The sequence below is a fragment of the Aphanomyces invadans genome (assembly GCF_000520115.1).
Source record: "Aphanomyces invadans strain NJM9701 unplaced genomic scaffold supercont1.1, whole genome shotgun sequence".
Classification (NCBI taxonomy): domain Eukaryota; phylum Oomycota; class Saprolegniomycetes; order Saprolegniales; family Verrucalvaceae; genus Aphanomyces; species Aphanomyces invadans.
In genome coordinates this window covers 466835-485523 of record NW_008580146.1, presented here as the reverse complement: position 1 = coordinate 485523, position 18689 = coordinate 466835, and the positions used below count along the sequence as shown (strand labels likewise).

The 18689-nt window shown below is 55.0% G+C and overlaps 10 protein-coding genes across 13 annotated transcripts; 7 read left to right on the top strand and 3 right to left on the bottom strand.

The window, feature by feature from the left end:
• Window positions 1-19: 19 nt before the first annotated feature.
• On the bottom strand, window positions 20-3903 carry H310_00145 (CMGC/MAPK protein kinase). Its single transcript, XM_008862797.1, has 6 exons — window positions 3764-3903; window positions 3574-3706; window positions 3424-3528; window positions 3012-3371; window positions 2615-2932; window positions 20-2566 (listed from the first exon to the last, which is right to left on the bottom strand). The coding sequence occupies exons 1-6, from the start codon at window positions 3874-3876 to the stop codon at window positions 1394-1396; spliced, it is 2202 nt and encodes a 733-aa protein (XP_008861019.1). The 5' UTR covers window positions 3877-3903; the 3' UTR covers window positions 20-1393.
• H310_00146 (hypothetical protein) lies at window positions 23-2585 on the top strand. The gene is made up of 3 exons (XM_008862798.1): window positions 23-591; window positions 641-760; window positions 808-2585. The coding sequence occupies exons 1-3, from the start codon at window positions 43-45 to the stop codon at window positions 1315-1317; spliced, it is 1179 nt and encodes a 392-aa protein (XP_008861020.1). The 5' UTR covers window positions 23-42; the 3' UTR covers window positions 1318-2585.
• Window positions 3904-4272: 369 nt separating the features above from the next.
• On the top strand, window positions 4273-5870 carry H310_00144 (hypothetical protein). Its single transcript, XM_008862796.1, has 3 exons — window positions 4273-4399; window positions 5011-5164; window positions 5231-5870. The coding sequence occupies exons 1-3, from the start codon at window positions 4323-4325 to the stop codon at window positions 5786-5788; spliced, it is 789 nt and encodes a 262-aa protein (XP_008861018.1). The 5' UTR covers window positions 4273-4322; the 3' UTR covers window positions 5789-5870.
• Window positions 5871-6253: 383 nt separating this feature from the next.
• Window positions 6254-7693, top strand: H310_00143. 2 transcript variants are annotated; one of them, XM_008862795.1, is made up of 8 exons: window positions 6254-6337; window positions 6389-6439; window positions 6511-6588; window positions 6635-6665; window positions 6711-6778; window positions 6832-6920; window positions 6971-7202; window positions 7246-7693. In XM_008862795.1, the coding sequence occupies exons 1-8, from the start codon at window positions 6281-6283 to the stop codon at window positions 7588-7590; spliced, it is 951 nt and encodes a 316-aa protein (XP_008861017.1). In that variant the 5' UTR covers window positions 6254-6280; the 3' UTR covers window positions 7591-7693. The 2 variants fall into 2 exon arrangements, with proteins under 2 accessions (XP_008861017.1, XP_008861016.1); XM_008862794.1 differs by having other exon boundaries at window positions 6635-6778.
• H310_00142 (hypothetical protein) lies at window positions 7599-9075 on the bottom strand (the record flags this gene model as incomplete). The annotated part of the gene is made up of 2 exons (XM_008862793.1): window positions 8530-9075; window positions 7599-8479 (listed from the first exon to the last, which is right to left on the bottom strand). Exons 1-2 carry the CDS (start codon window positions 8873-8875, stop codon window positions 7599-7601), a joined length of 1227 nt encoding a protein of 408 aa, XP_008861015.1. The 5' UTR covers window positions 8876-9075.
• An 842-nt stretch (window positions 9076-9917) lies between these two features.
• Window positions 9918-10696, top strand: H310_00141 (hypothetical protein). The gene has a single exon (XM_008862792.1). The coding sequence runs from the start codon at window positions 9939-9941 to the stop codon at window positions 10608-10610; it is 672 nt and encodes a 223-aa protein (XP_008861014.1). The 5' UTR covers window positions 9918-9938; the 3' UTR covers window positions 10611-10696.
• A 475-nt stretch (window positions 10697-11171) lies between these two features.
• On the top strand, window positions 11172-13545 carry H310_00140. 2 transcript variants are annotated; one of them, XM_008862790.1, is made up of 4 exons: window positions 11172-12665; window positions 12719-12842; window positions 12898-13082; window positions 13139-13545. In XM_008862790.1, exons 1-4 carry the CDS (start codon window positions 11197-11199, stop codon window positions 13521-13523), a joined length of 2163 nt encoding a protein of 720 aa, XP_008861012.1. In that variant the 5' UTR covers window positions 11172-11196; the 3' UTR covers window positions 13524-13545. The 2 variants fall into 2 exon arrangements, with proteins under 2 accessions (XP_008861012.1, XP_008861013.1); XM_008862791.1 differs by having other exon boundaries at window positions 12719-13082.
• A 368-nt stretch (window positions 13546-13913) lies between these two features.
• H310_00139 (hypothetical protein) lies at window positions 13914-15144 on the top strand. Its single transcript, XM_008862789.1, has one exon. The coding sequence runs from the start codon at window positions 13987-13989 to the stop codon at window positions 14893-14895; it is 909 nt and encodes a 302-aa protein (XP_008861011.1). The 5' UTR covers window positions 13914-13986; the 3' UTR covers window positions 14896-15144.
• Window positions 15145-15415: 271 nt separating this feature from the next.
• Window positions 15416-16184, bottom strand: H310_00138 (hypothetical protein). Its single transcript, XM_008862788.1, has 2 exons — window positions 16123-16184; window positions 15416-16048 (listed from the first exon to the last, which is right to left on the bottom strand). The coding sequence occupies exons 1-2, from the start codon at window positions 16123-16125 to the stop codon at window positions 15644-15646; spliced, it is 408 nt and encodes a 135-aa protein (XP_008861010.1). The 5' UTR covers window positions 16126-16184; the 3' UTR covers window positions 15416-15643.
• A 180-nt stretch (window positions 16185-16364) lies between these two features.
• Window positions 16365-18255, top strand: H310_00137. Of its 2 annotated transcripts, XM_008862786.1 has the most exons (6): window positions 16365-16668; window positions 16730-16823; window positions 16877-17018; window positions 17105-17426; window positions 17490-17727; window positions 17787-18255. In XM_008862786.1, the coding sequence occupies exons 1-6, from the start codon at window positions 16400-16402 to the stop codon at window positions 18090-18092; spliced, it is 1371 nt and encodes a 456-aa protein (XP_008861008.1). In that variant the 5' UTR covers window positions 16365-16399; the 3' UTR covers window positions 18093-18255. The 2 variants fall into 2 exon arrangements, with proteins under 2 accessions (XP_008861008.1, XP_008861009.1); XM_008862787.1 differs by having other exon boundaries at window positions 16365-16823.
• Window positions 18256-18689: the final 434 nt, after the last annotated feature.

The following is an 18689-nucleotide window of genomic DNA, read 5'->3' as shown; positions in this document are numbered from 1 at the left end:
CAATCACTATTGAATTGCCCTCATTGGAGTCCCATTGTGATAATGGAAAGCCGCGGGAAGAAGGCGAACAAGCGCGACGGAGGAGCCGGCTCCCGAAGTGGCGGCAAGAGCAAAGGCGGCGCCGGTAGTATCAAACCAAAGCGCGAAGATCGCCGCCGCGGAGCGCCTCGCGAGGAAACACAGGGCGAAGGCGAATCGAATCTGTCCTTCAAGCGCAGATCGTTCCCAATTGCATTGCGCATGTGGGACTTCCAGCAATGCGATTCCAAGCGCTGCACGGGGCGCAAGTTGTGTCGTCTTGGATATGTTACGAGCATGAAGCCCGGCGCGCATTTCCGGGGCATCGTGTTGTCGCCGCATGGTACGAAGCTTGTATCCCGCGAAGATTTGGGCATTGTCGAGTCGGTTGGAATCTCCGTGATCGACTGTTCATGGGCGCGAATTCAAGAAATGGGCATTAAGCAGATCAACTCGGGGACGCATCGCTTGCTTCCTTTCCTCGTCGCTGCGAACACTGTCAACTACGGCAAGCCGCACAAACTGTCGTGCGTGGAAGCCATCGCGGCGACATTATACATTGTTGGCTTGGCGGTTCGTCGTCCTTCCATTTCACCCATTCTTCTTACAACGGCACGTGTAGGACGAAGCAGTGCAGCTGATGGACGAGTTTCCATGGGGCATGGAGTTCCTCAAGATCAACGCCGACGTGTTGGATGCCTATGCAGCATGCGAATCGTCCGACGAAGTGGTCGCGGCCCAGGTACATTGCGCCGCCCACTTGTCCACGCCCGTTTATTATGTCACTAGGATGCATACCTTGCCTCGTGCCAAGCAGAGGTGGACGACCGACGGAACCGTCTCGACTTGCCCGCTCTGAGTGATGAAGAAGGCAGTGACGAGGACGAGGAAGCCGCCGAGGCCGAAGCCGCCATGGTCTACAAGATCCATCGTCCGCACGCGGCAGTGAATGCTCAAGAAGATGACGACCAACTTCCACCAACCGATTGGGTCGCGGCGGCAGCATCGGTTGCAAAGACTCAAGACGCACGCCAAGCGTTGGCTGCTGCCCGCGATGTACCCCGTTCGCCTCGAGACATGGATGAGGACGACAGTTCCTTGTTCGCGGCCACCATGGCGAACGTCACAGACAACGTGGCGGCCGTCACGCTCGAGCAAACGCTTCGCGCGGCGTCCGGTGACGCATCATTCGCCCTCCCGCGCGCCGACTTTGAGAAATGGCAGGCCGAAGCAGCAGCCAATACCGCCGCGTCCCCGCCGCCTACTCCGTCGCAAGTCACGATGGAACCACATCAATAGCTCGAGCGTTTTCATCCTGTATATCGACGACTATGTGCGTCAAGCACGAGAACAAAGAAGCTGACCCATCTCGTTACTATCGCTTTTTCACCCCTCGCGGGGCGGTAGTCTTGCCTCCTGACAGGTGTTTGGCGGTGGCGGGGCGAGCTTTCTGCCACGACATCACGGAAAACTTGGGGCTCACAGGCACTGTGAGCTTCTTTCCTCGCTTCGCAGGCTCGATGTCGTTGTCTTGCTGTCCTTCCGGCAGTTGGTTGGCGTGTCCATCGGGGAGTGCACCCGTGATGTTGCGCGACGGCTTTCTGTGCCTCTGAGTCGATCGAATGAGCGAAGCGGTCGATCCAACACACGGTGCCGATTGTTTTTGGAGTGCTGTTCGTCCTGGGGCCGACTTTGGCCGCATGGAAGGGGTGTTCGACGTGGCTGCGAGGGGGGCTCGAGGGGCTGCTGCCCCTGTGGGGCGTGGAGCGTAACTATGATCGTCGTCCGACGACGATGACGACGACGACTGGGCTGGCTGATCGTCCGCTGCGGCATGTGTGGGGATCACAACAGGTGGACGGGTACGCGCTGCGCTGGTCGGTCGAGTCAAAGATGAAGACGAGGTGGTCGCCGTAGCAACCGAAGCAGCCGCGGAGGGCTGCACATGCGAGGCTAATACGGAAGGTTGTGTGGCTGGAGGAATGGGGCGGGCGCGGGCGGCACTGGTGGGTCGTGTTCGGGGGAGGAGGGACGTGAGGCCCATGACTTGCACAGAGTCGCGTTGGGACGTCAACGTGGCGTTCATTGGGGGGTCGCTGTTTTGAGTGGTCAGGGGGAGGTTTGCATGACCAGATTGGGTCTCTCTGGGCGGTGGTGTATTGGGTGGTGGTGGTGGGTGCGCAAAGGTGGCAACGTCGTTGTTGAAAGATGTTGGAGTCGACCGTGTGGCTCCCAACATGGATTTGACGAGGTCGACATTCTGACATGTGACGCGCCCAGTCTCTTTCGCCCTCGTGTCTTGGGCAGTGCATTGCCTTGACAAGGCGTGAATGGTTCGTAGCCCAGCGGGGGTTTGTTCAAGCACGGTCGATGCTGTAGCGTGGGGTGCAATCGAGTCACTGGGGGCAGCTGAGGCTGCAGTCGGGGTCGGCATCGGGGCGACGCTGTTGGCATGAAATGCGTTAACTTCTTGTTGAATCAGCTTGACAAGATCATTTCTTGACACGTTTTGGGATTCAAACGGCATCTGCAGTCGTCCTGCCGGCACCTACACCCAAGAGTTGGAGTGGACTACGTCACTAGACGACTTGCGAACCGAAATGTCTTTGTATGCGTATCGCTTGTCGATGCCTTGCATGTACGGGTGGGCGAGCGCTTCGTCGACCGTGCACCGTGCGGTGGGGTCAAACTGGAGGAGCTTGTCGAGGAGGTCGATCGCATCAGGACTTGCCGTTGGAAAGAGCGTGCGGAACGGCACCTTGGCCTTCTTCCCCAAGCTCTTGATGAACCGCTGGGCCTGCGTGCTCTTCATTTTCTTCACGTCGTTTGTGCATGGCGTGCCAATGACGTCAAAAATCAATGTGAGTTGGTGGATGAAGTTTTTCCCGGGAAAGAATGCTTTGCGGCCGAGAATCTATCACCATCCCATCCGTGTTAGCCTTTGGGGTTGTCTGCACAGGGGCACTGCCGTCGGCGAATGGGGCTGTGATTACCTCTGCAAAGATGCATCCCACAGACCACATGTCGACGCCGGTGTTGTACTGACCGTCCGGCTGCAGCATGAGCTCGGGGGCGCGATACCACCGCGTGACCACGTGCTCGGTCATGGGTTGCCAGTCGGAGTCAGCCGTGTCTTTCTTCGTTGGACCGGCAGATGCTGGTCGGGGTTTGGATATTGTCCGCTTGGGCACGCTGCGCGCAAGTCCAAAATCTGCGATTTTGACTTGACAGTTCTTGGTGACGAGGATGTTGCCCGGCTTAAGGTCGCGATGGAGCACGCCATTGTCATGGAGGTGCTTTACGCCTCGCAGGATTTGGTGCAAGAAAAACTTGTAGTGCGACTCGGACAGCGGCTACAAGACATGCATGCCTCGGGAAGTGCCGAGCATCGTGCAACGTCCGTACCTGGCTGCTTTGAATGACTCGGTGCATGTCAGTATCCATAAAGTCCATAACAATGTACAGCTCGTCGTCCGCAACGTTGACAGACATGTTCTTGACCCCCACAACCTGTCCCGTTGGCATGAGATGCCAGACCATGTTGTAAACACGTACGTTTGGATGGGCTCCCAGGGATTGCATGAGGCAGATCTCTCGCAGCGTATGTTTGGCATCGTTCTGCTTACGGGCCATGGGGGACACTCGTTTGATGGCCACCTTTTCCCCAGTCACCAGATCTCGCGCAGAACTACAGTCGTCGCAAGAATGGCATGCGGGTCCATCTGCAATGAAAATATCGACGTACCACACGATGCCATACGATCCACGACCTAAGGCGGCGATGAATTGATACCGCACGTCCACCTTGAATAACGCGCCATAAACACTGAACGTCGTTTGCTGCGGCGGTGTCGTCATTCCCAGCAGCACGGCGAGAGCTGCGTCTGTTCAAAGTGAAACCGTTGCGCCGTCGACCGTTTCACCACCAGGAACACGCCTCGACAATACACCACCACAGCAACGCCAGCGACACCGCCAGTGCCTTGTTTCTCGTAAGCGCCACTGCGTCATCGTTCAGCGGCGCATCCATGGTGTTTGCTTCGGGGGGCCTCGCCAGACATTGACAAGTGGTTACACCAAGGTGTGTGGCGTCCAACTGCCTTAAATACGTAGTGCCCTTAAAAATCCCTAAACAATATTAGTGACATACTCCATACAGTTCATCACATATATAGAACAACCAATCAGAGAAACGAAGAGGAGAATTCAGCCAATCAATGCTCTGATGGTCGTTGGGTGGTGCAAACCTCGAGCCGTTGTTGTGTGCTCTGGTCGCCACTTTCAATCCGCACCAGAAAGAAACCATGGCCCCCACCAAAGCCACGACCAAGACGACCAAGGCTGTGACGAAGACGCCTGCCAAGGCCAAGTCCAACAACGTGTGAGTGCTTTATGCCACCTTGTACGAGCAAAACCAACACGAACTTGGTGTTGTCTGGAAGAAGACGACGTGTTGACAACTCAGTCCACCAATTTCCCGCTTGTGCACGCTTCTGTGCCTCCATCTCACCACCTCCTTGTTCCTGGAACGGGTTGTGGACGAGGATTATGAGAGTAAGGCTGCTACCCTTGCACCACGACACGTCTTCCGCGTGGCACGTCGCTGATCGCACATGGACTGTGGTTGCAAGATGCCTTTCTCTTGAAATTCATTTTGGATGGGCAAGCGCCACCCACGTGGCGCTTGCGTTTGGGAGCTTCTGTCTCCAAACCATCCAACACATCCTGTCTTTGTGCGCCACGCGCATCATTGTCGGGGACTGTGACAGTGTTGTTGCGTTTCAACAACTCTGTTTAAATCCACAAGTACGGGCGATGGGCAGCCGACACCGCCACGCACTGTCGGTCATGTAACCCCATCACTGGGTGCTGTGGCGGCAGCGTGGCAGTGTCGCTGCCGTCTCGTTCCAACGCCCCAACCGTGTTGCGCTGTTTGCAGGCAGCGGCAACAAGTGGCTGTTGGACCCGTATATTAATTGTTGCCTTGTGTAGGCTTGTGCCCGAATCCATCCTCAAGAAGCGCCGCACTCTTGAAGTGGTCAAGGCCAAGAAGGCCGAAGCTGTCGTCGCCGCCAAGAAGCATGCCCTCAAGGTCAAGCAAATCGCGTTCAAGTCTGCCGAAAAGTACGTCAAGGAATACCGCAGCGTACGTTACGTCGCCATATGCCCCCACGTCGCGGCCAAGCCATCCCTTATCGTGCGTCCCCTCTAGATTGAAAAGCAAAACGTGCTGCTCCGCCGCCAAGCCAAGGCTGCCGGTAACTTTTACGTGCCTGCTGAAGCCAAGGTCGCGTTCGTGGTGCGCATTCGCGGTATCATTGGCGTGTCCCCCAAGGTCCGCAAGATCCTGAAGTTGTTCCGCTTGACGCAAATCCAAAACGGCGTGTTCGTCAAGCTCAACAAGGCTACAATCAACATGTTGCGCCTCGTGGAGCCTTTTATCGCGTACGGCTACCCCAACTTGAAGTCGACCCGCGAATTGATCTACAAGCGTGGCTTTGGCAAGATCAACAAGCAGCGCATTGCTTTGACCGACAACTCGTTGGTGGAAAAGGTCTTGGGCAAGTTCGGCATCATCTGTATGGAAGACTTGATCCACGAAGTGTTCACGTGCGGCCCCCACTTCAAGGAAGCTGCCAACTTTTTGTGGCCCTTCCAATTGTCGTCGCCCAACGGTGGCTACACCCAAAAGTTGTTGCACTTCGCTGAAGGCGGTGACCACGGCAACCGCGGCGAGGAAATCAACAAGTTCATCAAGCAAATCTTGTAAGGAGCTTGTCCTCAACGTGTGGGGCAGTTAAGTTTTCAATGCAAACCCCATTGGTGCGATAAAAGGAGGACTTCTTCTCGAGTTCATGTGATGCGTGATGTGGGGACTGCAGCGATTCGTAGCCCGTCGTGTCATCGGCCAAGCCGCCCAAGTCCCGGCGACTGCTTCTCTCCAGGATCCACCGTGGTTGTGACCGCTCCTTTGGAATTGCAAGGATGGACAAGCTGCACCATGCCGTGAGCTTTCTGCCAAACATCATAACACTTGGACAGTGCAGAGTGTGTCTTCAAGAGAGAACCTTTGTGCACTGTCAGAGGCGTGCGAGCCCCGCGGACGAGGCTCCGCGCTCGTGTTGTAGCATGTAAGTTGAGCTTGGGCTGTTGTCGGGGGCATCTATCTGCAGCGACGGACGTCAACGTCGCGTTCGTCGCGATGGTTGTAACTGTGATGCACTCTGCGCGACTTTTCGTCGATTTCGACCAAAGTGCCGTCATGTTGGAGTCGATTTCGTTCACGCACCAAGCGTACTCGAAACTTGGGTCCGTGCAGGTTGGCATTGGTGTTTGTTCGGCTTCAATTCATGGCGCACGTATCTGACAGCGAACTGTGCAATGCGAGCTCGAAGGCTTGCGGAAGATGCTGCAACTCCAAGTACGCCAATTCGGCTCGCCATTGCGTTGTGCGGTCTGCCTATGAGTCTGATCTGCCCTTGTGGCGTGTAGGAGCAGGCGGCAGCTACTCTCGGCACCCCCCCAGCGCCGCCAATGTTGCCCTTGGGCCCGCATGCCAACGCTGTCGACGTACGCAACGAAGCGGAAGAAACTTGTGACGACTTGGCATGTGTAGAATCAAGATTGGGACGTGATCCAAGAACCGAGTAGGTTACAATTGCAACGCCATGTCAAAGATCCTGTTGATCCAGCGACCGCACGGTGCGAAGCGATGCTGCAGCAAGCCGAGCGCAGCGCCGACGTGCTGTACGAGACATTGGTACACAACGCCTCCTACACGACGACCTGTCATCTTGACCCCAAGCTCGACAGGAATTTGAGTCGAAAGAGTTGGCGCATGTTCGAGAAACGATGGACATGAAGTGGCGCGACATTGCGCGGACTCTAGCCGACGAGATTCGGTTCGTTGACTTGGATCGCACTCTAGATAGCTCTGAGCGTGCAGCCGTAGGCAACTCAAAAAAGTCGTGGCCGACAAGGACACAGTCGTCGAACAACTCCGACAGGAGCTTCGCCACACCCATCAACTGGCGCTCGCCCACGAGGAAGACTTGGTCACCCGGTCCAACGCAACGCTTCGGCGCAACGAAGAACTGCAGAAACTCTCGGCATCTGCACACGAAACGAATCAAATGCTGATGGCCCAAGTGCAAACCCTTCGCCAAACACTCGAAACTCAACGTGTACGTGTGGTCCTGCCGCTTCGGTTTCGAAACCAAGTTGTAGGCTACTGCGTCGGAGCAGCGAGACAAGGACGAAGAGTGGCAAGGCATGTTAGCGGAGCAGAACCGCCAGCTTCAAATTCAACTCAGCCACGAAAGCCAAGCCAAGGCCGAGTTGCAAGCGATGCTCGCGAGTGTTATACAGCAACACGCGCCGCCGCCACCCCCCACCGCCGTTCGGGCAATCACAGTAAGCGCCCCGAAGCCACACAAACACTTTCCATCCGTCATCACTGCTTCGACACCACATCTTTTGCCACGACTCGCAGGAGGCCCCGCCGGGGCATCATCCGGTGCTGCCAAACCAATTCCTTCATCCACCGCAAGTTGCGTGCCATTGTGGAAATAACGTGCTACTTAAATATGATACGACGACATGTCGGAGCACACACTGCTCGGCCGTCGATCTTGGCGGTCCATGGTCACCTTCATCGCGTCGTCGTGGAGGTGCATGAACTGGTCGTCGTGGCAGCTACCCCCCACCAAGTCTTCCTTGCATTCGACGGGAATGCTGAAGTTGGAGGAAGCGCCACTCGACCGTCGTTGGCCATCGTCCAGCATGGCCAAGTCCGAAGTGACGCTGAGCACACTAGATGGTGTAGCAGCGCCGGGCGACGTGACTCGGTAGCTGAACGATAGACTTCTCGCATCGGACGACGCTGGCGTCGACAGTCGAAGGTCAAAGGAACCATTCGCGTCGTCGGACCGGTATGACCCAGCCGAGTCGTCATCGCGAATGTCGTCCACAGCGAAGCTGCGGTTGGAAGCGGCGGACCTGGCAAAGCTGTTGTGGTACTCAACACCTCCGTAGTCCAGGCTGAAGTCCACGGGGCTTGGCGCGGTGCACGACGCGTTCGATGTGGATGTCGGTGTCGGCTGCTTCGCAGAGTGCTGGAACAGCGACCGTGGCGTCAATTTGGACAAGCGGTGGCGTTGGCGAGGCGACACGTGCGGGTTGCGATGCGAACTTCGACTGTTGAATGCCGTCGACGGAGGTGTCCCAAGGAATACTGCGCCATCGTCGCCACGGCCGTCGCTCTCGGAGCCGCGCGCCCGCCGCCGCAAGAACAAGATGACGAAGAATGCCACGAGAAACACCGCGAGTGTCGCGCACGCAATGATGGCGATTAACATGGCTTGGTTGTTGCCGGGATTGGAAGGAGTATTTGGGACCGTGGATGGAGGGACTGTGGTGTCGTTGGCCCAGGCAGCCACAACGTTTTGAATATCCGGGACATCTACATCGCATCGAATAGATCATGCCGTCATGAGTTACTAGGTCAATTACCTTGTTGGGGTGCGGGGGTCGAAAATGGAAGCGTCGGCCATGACGAAACAACGACGGTTGTCCGTTCAGGACTTGTTGGCATGGTCGAGGACGAAGGAGAGGGCGTAGAGGTGACTGACGTCATGGAGGGAGTGGCACTTGGCTCGACGGGGCTGTTTGCTGGTTTCGATGTGATTGGAACCGGTGGGCTGCTCGTGGTTGTCACCGACGGCTTCGTTGTCGACGGAGATGTCGTGGTGGCTGGCAATGACGTCTGTGGCGCAAGTGTCGTCGATGGGGCAGGGCTAAATGGAGCTACCGTGGTCGGTTCCGTCGACGATGGCGTGACGGACGATGGTGTCGCCATGGGGACGCCCGATGAGGGTGCAGTGGTCGTGATGTCCAGCTCTTACAAGCGCCGCGGCAAGTCAGCCGGTTTCAAGATGAGTGTTTGAAAATGCCACCACGTGCATCCTCTTCGCAATTCAGGCCACCACCATGAGCGATGTGCCAACCTGTTTCAACCGCCTCGATGAGATGCGCACTGACCATAGCGTCTCCTTCGACACGTTCTCGCATCTCCTCCATATCTCTACGTCCAACTTGGGCTTACTGGCTCCATGGCTACATACACTTGAACCTCGACGTGATACTTGACGCAACTCCCACTGCACCTGACGAGCATTGCTATCGATCGGTGGCTCCTGTGAAGGGGATTCGAATACCCCAGCCATCGCATGATGCTGTGTGCCCTTCGTGTCCGTTTCGCTCAAAATAGCGTCCCAACGCTCTCGCAACTTTCCAACCGGTTCTCATGAAGAATATTATTATCTTCAATAGCGGATTCCAGACCATGTTGACTTTTTAATTTCGTGAATGCAGTCAGATTATCTGATCAAAGTAGCGGCAACATTGCGTGCGATGAAGCAACTACGTACAGGATGTGCTACCATGCATGGTTCATATGCAATGAAGCTGACTCATGACCACATGAACCAAGCAACGATACCTTGCCATTTGTGTTGAGACGCTTCTGTTGTGCGTACAACAGCTCTGTCAATGCACAGCCGGAGATCCTCCGAGATCCTGCTTGCTGTGTGGCTTTGACATGGCAGTTGGTTAAAAACACAAATGGCCAATCACTGGGCATTTGGTTACGGCCGCATACAAGTCTCAACGGCGGGCGAGCGACCTGCCGATTGGTTCGCCATGCATGCCGAGGCTCGTCGACTTGGAGTGTATCCATTGCTTGTGCACGTACATGGAGGCTGTGATCACGGCCAACAATGCATGGGACCCAGAGAGCACAGAAGCGAGGGGGACAGGGGTGGGCAGCGCTATTTGTGCTCGCGAAACTGCCTAGCAGTTGCAGAGGAAAGGACAACATCTCGACCACATCATCACTGTCCGGGGGGTTGTCAATCATCGGAATGGGCGCAAAACAAGGCAAGGTGGCACGGGGAGACATCTCGGAAGACAAATTCCCCACCAAAGAATTTCTCAAGCATGGTCTGGCCTCGTCGGACCACGTGCACCACTACCTGCCCGCCAACCTCCCACTGTTCCCCACCCTCAACCCCACGTATGCCCAAGAGTGCACCAAGACGTGGCGGGACATTTGCAAAGCAACCCCGGACAAGATGAAGGGGTACGACAAAGCAGGAATTGTGTTGTTCCAGGACGAGTTCTTCCACCGCCTCTTTCAGCGCGACACGAGCATGGAAGCCGTGTTTCCGTCGCCGAAGAAGCGAGCGGAAGTCCTCGTGCTCGCCATGACGTTCGTGTTGAAAACGGCGGTTGAAGACCACGAACTTGTGAAGAATCGGTGTCGTCATCTTGGCCACATGCACAGATCGATCCCGCTCATGAGGCCGCACCACTTTGCCGTGTATGTGGGAACGTGCATCGAAGTGATCATGCACTGGCTTGGCAAGGAAGGCACGCCAAATGTCGGCGAAGCGTGGAGCAACGTGATGGGATTCTACCTGAAATACATCCTGCAAGCGTTCTTGTTTCAGACAGTCGACGAGGCCGAATTTGCGCAAAACACCAACGCCAATGTTGGCCCGACGACGGCGACCACCGCCTCGAAATCCGCATGAACCAACACGCTGTCTGGATCGTCGTGTCGTGTGAGGGAGTTGTAAATGTTTGAACACAAGAAGTTTGGCTGGCCTTTCTAGTGTGGCCATGGGGTTGCCATGAAGAAACTGGACTACTACCGCATGAAGTGTCCACACAGCGACTCGCCATTGATTCGGGGCAATGGCTACAACTCAAGCTGGACAGACCGGAAGCGACAATGCGCAGTGGCGGTGCATGAGCGAGGGTAGGCAACCCAAATTCAACCACAGAGTCGATGCTAGACGATGTCCAAGTCGCAGCCACGTTTGTTGAGCTGCCAACGTTCGTGATCTCTGTTGGAACATCCTGTTTTAAAGCTGCTTCCATCCTAGCCATCATAGCCTTGCCCATAGCGACGAGCTCTAACGACCACGCTATGCACCTATGGCCAAACGTCGCAGACTGCTGACACCGCCAAGAGGAAGCAACTTGGCTTGCTGAGGTGGCACGCAGAGCGATCTTTAAGCGGTGATACGATATCTCATCTGATTGGTCGATTCGACCCAATGAAATGCTGGCAGACAGTGGCATGGAAACATCCGAACTTGTCAACGGCGGCGGACAATGTCGGCGACGGAGCTGCGGGATGCGTACAAGGCGCTCAAGTTCCTCCAGGAAGCCCTTGCCAAGAGTAAAGAAGAGGTGGCTATTTGTCGCTCCCAGCTCAAGCATCAAGAAGACCAGCACTTGCTGGATTTGCAGACGCTACAGGCGGAATTGAATCAAGCTCGTTCACAGGTGCTGCAGCCTCCCGCCGCGTGTCAGCACCATGGTCAAGGACTCGAAGCCCTTCAACGTCAGTACACGAATGAACTAAAGAAACTCCGTGACGAACTCGACAATGCCATCCAATATCGTCAACGTGCAGAGGACGATGCACGCAATCGCACAATCGAGCTTAGGGCTGAAAAACACAAGACCGCAGCGCTGCAGGCTCAATTTCACACGCTTGAAGCGTCTATAAGCGACATGCAAGCTCGTCTGAGTGAAAGCACCGTCGAGAAGGCGTCGTCGGACGCACGTTTTGCAGAAGCTGTTGCCTTCTCGAAAACCCAAGTCGACAAACTGAGGTCCGTTGAGGCGACGCTATGCAAAGCAAAGGAAACCGAAAGAAAAGTTCAAGACGAAATACGCAAGAATGAAGCGCTAGTGGCTCAGCTTCACTCACTCGAGACCTCCATGCACTCGCTTCAAACCCAATTGGATGAATCCACCACCGCTAACGCATCCTTGGAGGCCCGCGTGGTAGAACTCATTTCTCTGTCTAATAGCCAAGACGCCAAGGTTCGATCTCTGGAGGCCACGCTTGCCCGGACAGTGGAGGCTCTTGCATCTTCACAGGAGGCGTGTGCAGCCTTGGCGAAAGAAAAGCGGCGCATCGAGGAGGACGTCGTGGTTGCACGGCTACTCAAAGTCGAAGAACTCGATGTTCTAGCCGTCCACAAGAGCGAGACTCCCGATGCAGAAAGTGTAGTCCCAAGCTCTGTGACGGTGACTACCCAGCAGCTCGCTGAGTGGAGAGCTAAGTTGCGAGATCTGAGGACGGAGTTGCGTTCGATCCGTATCGATGTCAAGGCAATGAAATCACTCCGAGCACCGATACTGACGATGGAATATTTCCAAGCATACGCTTCAAAGCCATCAAACGCGACTCAAGAACGACTTAGCGTGTTGTCATCAAAATTAGGGGATGTGCGTCACGAATGGCATGAGCTCAAGGCCTTATGGACCGCATACTCCGCGGACACGATGGGATTCCTGACGGATGGGCTAATGACCTTGGTATTGGAACGATCGGGCCGTGAAGCGCAAGCCCAAATGCGACGAATACACATTTCGAGCCAGCTAAACGAACTGCGAGCACTACGGACAGAGCAGCGTCAGCTGGCGAAGACGTGGCAACGTGAGGTCAAAGTGCAAATGGACGAGGTGATGGCGGCCGCGAACAAACAAATTCGTATTGCGTCCCGTCATGGCGAAGGCGTCGAACGCCAATTGATGGCGAGTGAGGACACGACGTCGCCGTTCTTTCGGTGCGTACCGACTTCATTTGTATTACGGCTCTTCTGAGTTCTGGGGAACCCAGGAGGACAGCGCCGTCGGAAGCCATTTCGTGGGCCACCCTCGAGCGCCGACTGAGCGAGATGAAAACACCGTTTCATCGCGTGCTGCAGTCGCTTGACCAAGCCAACTACGCGCTCAAGCTCATGGTGATGACGAAGACGATATCGAACGGCTTGCGCTCTCAACACCTGATTGAAGTAGATCCGAAACACAGACGCGTTGGCGTCGTTGGGCTCTGGTCCGATGCAATCTCGTGTCGTCGAGTTTGCACGATTCATTGCATCGTTCTTGACAGCTATCGACGACGCCACGGTTGAACGTGCGGTGGCCACCCATTCCAACTCCATCCACGACCTCTTGTACACGTGGCAGCCGTGCGACCCAATGTAACGAGCTCCATGGCACACTTCGTCAAGCAATCTGATCGACATTTTTTGGGTAGATTCCTCGACGCGATACCCGTCCCTCCATTCGGGATCGAGTCGCCGGAAGTGGATCACATTTTATCGTCGTGGACGTCAGATCTCGCGGCACGGGCGTCTGCTGCGCGGTGGTTGTCTGCTGTCGCGTTGAACCACCCCACGAACGAGTCGAGTTTTCGATTTGCGAGTCTCACGCGGGAGGTCAAAGACGCAGTCCTGGTGCTCCTTGTGCCGCTGATCAAATCCAAGCGCCCTGTGCACGTCCGCCTCAGACGCCAATCCACAACAGATGCCAAGTGGGATATTGCGATTGATACCGTGGCCGTGACAAGCCCCAAACAAACGCAGCCACAGTCCGCCATGTTTAAAGCTATCCAGCGCCGGTTGACTGAACTGCAAAAATAAATTTGTGTACGAACGACATGTGTGGTAGAAGATCTGCGTTGGTCGCTGTGCCTTCTGCTTCAGCTAGTTGCTCTGAATATTCAAGACTCGGAGCCCATCCCAGTGCGCCAGACGTCACTTCACTGCGGTGCCCACGGTCGACACACTTGAGGAAATATCTGTTGTTGTCCTTGATATTTCCGTAGTAGGGCTACACATGAAATATGTCTAATTAAATAGATGGAGCTGTGGTACATGTCATCCAGTACCACGACAGTTTGGCACGGTTTTTGCGCCAATCACAGGCGATGTAAAATCGACCATGCATCCAATCAGAAAATAGCACGAATATTTTCTGCACGATGATTGGGCGACGAAATGGGCTGAGAGCCAACCACTTGGTCACCCACCCGCGGAGTGCAGTTAACACCTCGAGCCAACCCCCGCCAGAAGTGCCAGTATTGTTCAATTTCCCCAAACTAGCATGCCCTTCGTCAAGGTTTCCAAGAACAAGGCTTACTTCAAGCGCTACCAAGTCAAGTACCGTCGTCGCCGTGAAGGCAAGACGGACTACCGCGCCCGCAAGCGCCTGATCACGCAAGACAAGAACAAGTACAACTCGCCCAAGTACCGCCTTGTCGTGCGCATCACCAACAAGCGCATCATCACGCAAATTGCGTACGCCGAAATCGACGGCGACAAGATCTTGTGTTCGGCTTACTCTGACGAACTCAAGCGCTACGGGTTGAAGGCTGGTTTCAAGAACTACGCCGCTGCCTACGCCACGGGTTTGTTGGTCGGCCGCCGCTTGTTGAACAAGCTCGGCTTGGACGGCGACTACGAAGGCAACACGGAAATTGACGGCACGGTCGTCAAGACTGAAGCCAACGGCCGCACGTACTACGTCGCGGAAGTTGCCGACGAAAAGCGCCCTTTCCGCGCTTTCTTGGACGTGGGTCTCCGCACGACCTCGACGGGTAACCGCGTGTTCGGTGCGTTGAAGGGTGCGACCGATGCCGGTCTGGACATCCCCCACAGCGAAAAGCGCTTCCCTGGTTACGACCGCGACGCCAAGTCGTACGACGCTGACGTGCACAAGGAGCGCATCTTCGGTGAACACATCGCCAACCACATGAAGGAGCTGGAAGAAGACGACCCGGAAATGTTCCAAAAGCACTTCGCCCACTACGTCAAGGCTGGTCTTGGCCCGGATGATATCGAAGAAATGTACACCGCTGTGCACGAAGCCATCCGCGCCGACCCGACCGCTGCTCCCAAGAAGGCGTTCACCCCTGATCTTAAGTACAAGAACAAGGCTAAGCGCAGCTTGCAGCAGCGCAAGGCTCGCGTCGCCCAAAAGAAGGCGCACCATGCTAAGTTGGCCCAGGCTTAAATTGCTTGGTTCTCGACACCATTTAACACGGGGATTTGACATCTTTTCATGCCGAGTACTTGAAATACTCAACTGCTGGGAAGTGCGAACTATGTCAACCGCAGCTACCACCTTCCCGCGACGGGAATCTTGTTACCAAGATATGTACGAAGTAGAGATCAACGTGCATGATGGGATTGTGGTGTACATGGAATAGTTTTCAACTCCACGGATCCATCATGACGGTCCCAGTCGTTTGAAATTCTGAAGTGGTTGCATGGAAGGCAAACGCCGACCTTGCAGTCAGCATTGTGCATACGCATGAAAAATTGAAAAACAAATTTGTGGGAGAGCACACACTGGGAAGGGTGTAAATGCATCCGCACATGTCCACCACACGCAGTTGGCGGTGGTGTCCTGTCAAGCTCACGTTGCGACCCTCCCCTGGAAGATATAAGGGGTCCTGTAGGCTGGTCTCGTTCAACGTTTGTAGCCTGAGGACATCGTCAGCGCGAACAGAGTCTGCGGGGCAAGGGAAGGCTGATCTAGTTGGAGACATTGTCGATCTGCCTTGTGTACAGGCCAGGCCTGCGAAACAAGTCGATTCGTTTAGAAGAAAGCACGGGCTGTAATCATTTCGACGTTGTATTATTGACCATGGAGCCACGGCCTTGGTTCGTTGAGGATGGCAATCCTTGTCTTCGTCAAGCAATAAATCAAACCCAACACGGTTAAGCAAGTGACTACTACCATTCAGAGACAGCTCTGTTTAGTTCTTCTTGGCAGCGGCAATCGCCTTCTTGATCAAGGACGACTTTTGCTTGCGAGCAATCATGCTCTTGAAGCGAGCGAAGTCGTTCAAACCCGCGCGGGTCTTCTTGGCTTCACTCTTCTTGGCCCAGGCGGTGGCGGCCCATTTGTTCAAGATATCAGCTTTCGCCAACGCCTTCTTCAACGTGGCTTCACGAGCTTGGCGGGGAATCTTGACGGACAAGTCAGTCAACGCCAAACGCTTGAACGAGATCACGTGGCGGTTGACGCCGGTGACGCTGTAGGGACCTTCGACCAACGCCTTGTTTTCGTCGACAACGTCGATGATGGTAGCCAACTTGCCAGAGTCAGGGCCGTAGTTGATCAAAGCCACACGGCCGATGGTCACGAAGCGGGAGAAGGTCTACGCAACAGCACCACACCCCTGAGCATTCCCTGTCTGCAGCGACACACACAGCGCCATCATCGCGGACGTACCATTGCTTAACTTTACACGTCAAAAGAAACTTAAACCAAAGCGGTGCTTTCGTTGGTCAGCGGTGGTTTAGAGACCAGCCACATGCGTGGCCAATCAACGGCGGGACGCTCTTTTGACGCCGCTTTATTTTATTATCTTGCAAAATCTATTGAATTGTCCCCGAGCCAATCGTTAAAATACGGCATGGTTTAGGTACGACGCTCTGGAAAGTGCGAGATCCAATCTGACAAGGCCTTTGGAACTCGATGCAACCACTCAAGATTGCCGCCAACGACGATGGCGAAGCCGAAGCGGAAGCACTGGTCCGAAAAGAAGGCGGAGAAGAAGGCACGACGTGAGAAAGCTGAAGCAGAGGGAGTCGTGGACGAGAAAAAGGATGAAGAGGAGTACGACCGGCGCAATCAATTTCCCGCCACGATCCACTCTGGGTCGTACGCTGCGCAACTCGACCCAGCGGACACCACTGATAAGTGTTGTGCAGCCCCCAAGAAACGCTATGGCCTCTTGCTTGCGTACTGCGGAAAGAACTACTCGGGCATGCAAGTGTACGTACATGCACGCATCTTACTGTCTTTGCGATTGCTGCGGACATACCCCATGCCATAGCAATATTGGCGTCAAAACGATTGAAGCCGAGCTCGAACGCGCGTTGTACGAAGCGGGCGGCATTGCTCGCTGCAACTACGGCATGATCCAAAAGGTTAGTTTGTTTGCACGTCTGAAGAATGTCGTGTTCATTTGTGTTCCCGACAGATTGGATGGAACCGGGCCGCGCGCACTGACAAGGGCGTCCACGCCGCAGGACAGCTGGTCAGCATGAAGCTGTGTATCGAAGATGGCAAGCTGAACGAATTTCGCAACAACGTGAACTCATTTCTACCACCCGACATTCAAGGTCGTTTCTCAGTTCTCGATGTGCATTGCAACGCTGCCATCGCCGTCGACATCTCTCTTTCTCATCGTCCATTGGACTCTCTGTAGTGCTAGACATCGTCGCGGTCACCAAAAACTTCAACTCGAAAAACTCGTGCGATCGTCGCACGTACGAATACCTGACGCCGACGTTCGTGTTTGCCCCCAAGGGGGTCATGACCGACAAGCCAGCGACTGCGTCCGGGCAATGGACGGCAGCGACGTACGACGAGTTCAACAGCATCAAGGTTGATCCTGAAGCATGGGCCATGCAAAAGGAGTTTCGCCTGGACGCGACTGCGCTGGCCAAGCTTCGCGAGACCCTGGCAATCTTTGTCGGCACACACAACTTCCACAACTACACGTCCAAGCTGCCACCGTACAGCCCACAGTACGACCGACTCGCGACTTCATGGATGCAATGATGCACCGTTTGTCATTTGTGTTTTGGTAGATGCAACCGATACATCTTGTCCTTTGAAGCAGACGATCCGTTTGTGAAGAACGGCACCGAGTGGATTCGGTTGCGTGTAGTCGGCCAGAGCTTCCTCCTCCATCATATCCGCAAGATGATTGGAACGACGATGGACGTGCTCCGAGGGTCCACGCCTGCGACAACGATCAAGACGGCGTTCGAACAAACGAAAATGGATCTGCCCAAGGCTCCCAGTGCCGGACTCTACTTGGCCAAGGTACCCAGCGCATGCTGCTGTCCATGGAACCTATCATGCAATTGTGGATACGGTGGTAGGCGCACTTTGAAGTGTACAACGACAAGAACGAAAACCATCGACCGAGCTTGGCTTTCGACGAACCCGACCAACTCGACCGCATCGAAGCGTTCAAGGAAGCCTTCATCTTCCCCGAGATCATGGAGCGCGAAGAACAGGATGCGGTGTTCCCGCTCTGGCTCCTCCAACTTGATGCGATCCCGTTCACGTACACGACGTGCCCGTACGACGAGTGGCGCACTAAGAAGGACGACGAAACGAGCCGCAAGGGCCAATATAGTCGCGGCGACTCGGACGACGAGCAAAACGAAAATGACGACGAATGAGTTTGGTCAATGGCTACACATGGCAGGCATATTCCAACTGACTCGCATGCATCCACTCGGCCCTCGAATCGTGCCGCAAGTGAAGTAATAGGTATCGCCAAGGCTGCTAAGGGCGTCTGCGAGTACGTGCACAGCCAGGCTTCCTAGCTGTAGTGAAAACGAGACTAGTTCTCTATGTCGCTGTGCACATGACCAGCACGGCGCTGGTCAACTCACGTCCGCCACACCGACAGACTGTCATCTGGGCTTTACGCCGTCGTCATTGTCCAGATTTGCTTTGCTGGCGCAGGTCGGGGGGAGCGGTGAATCGTCTACTATGGAGTATTGAGGCGTCAATTTGGGAAGGCACACCACGCATATAAATATTTCAATGTTCGAAATTGGGCAATTTGACACGCCCGGTGACTAGCTCTTGTTCTCCTCATATACACGCCCGGCGACTAGCTCTTGTTCTCCTCATATGTACTAAGCAGGTGAATCGACAAATTGAGGATCACTTTCAGAGAAATTATGGAAATACGACACCAAACAGTCGGCTGAAAAGCGCCTTGTTTCGACAGGCGTACTGCATCAAAAATTAAATATTCGAAATAGATT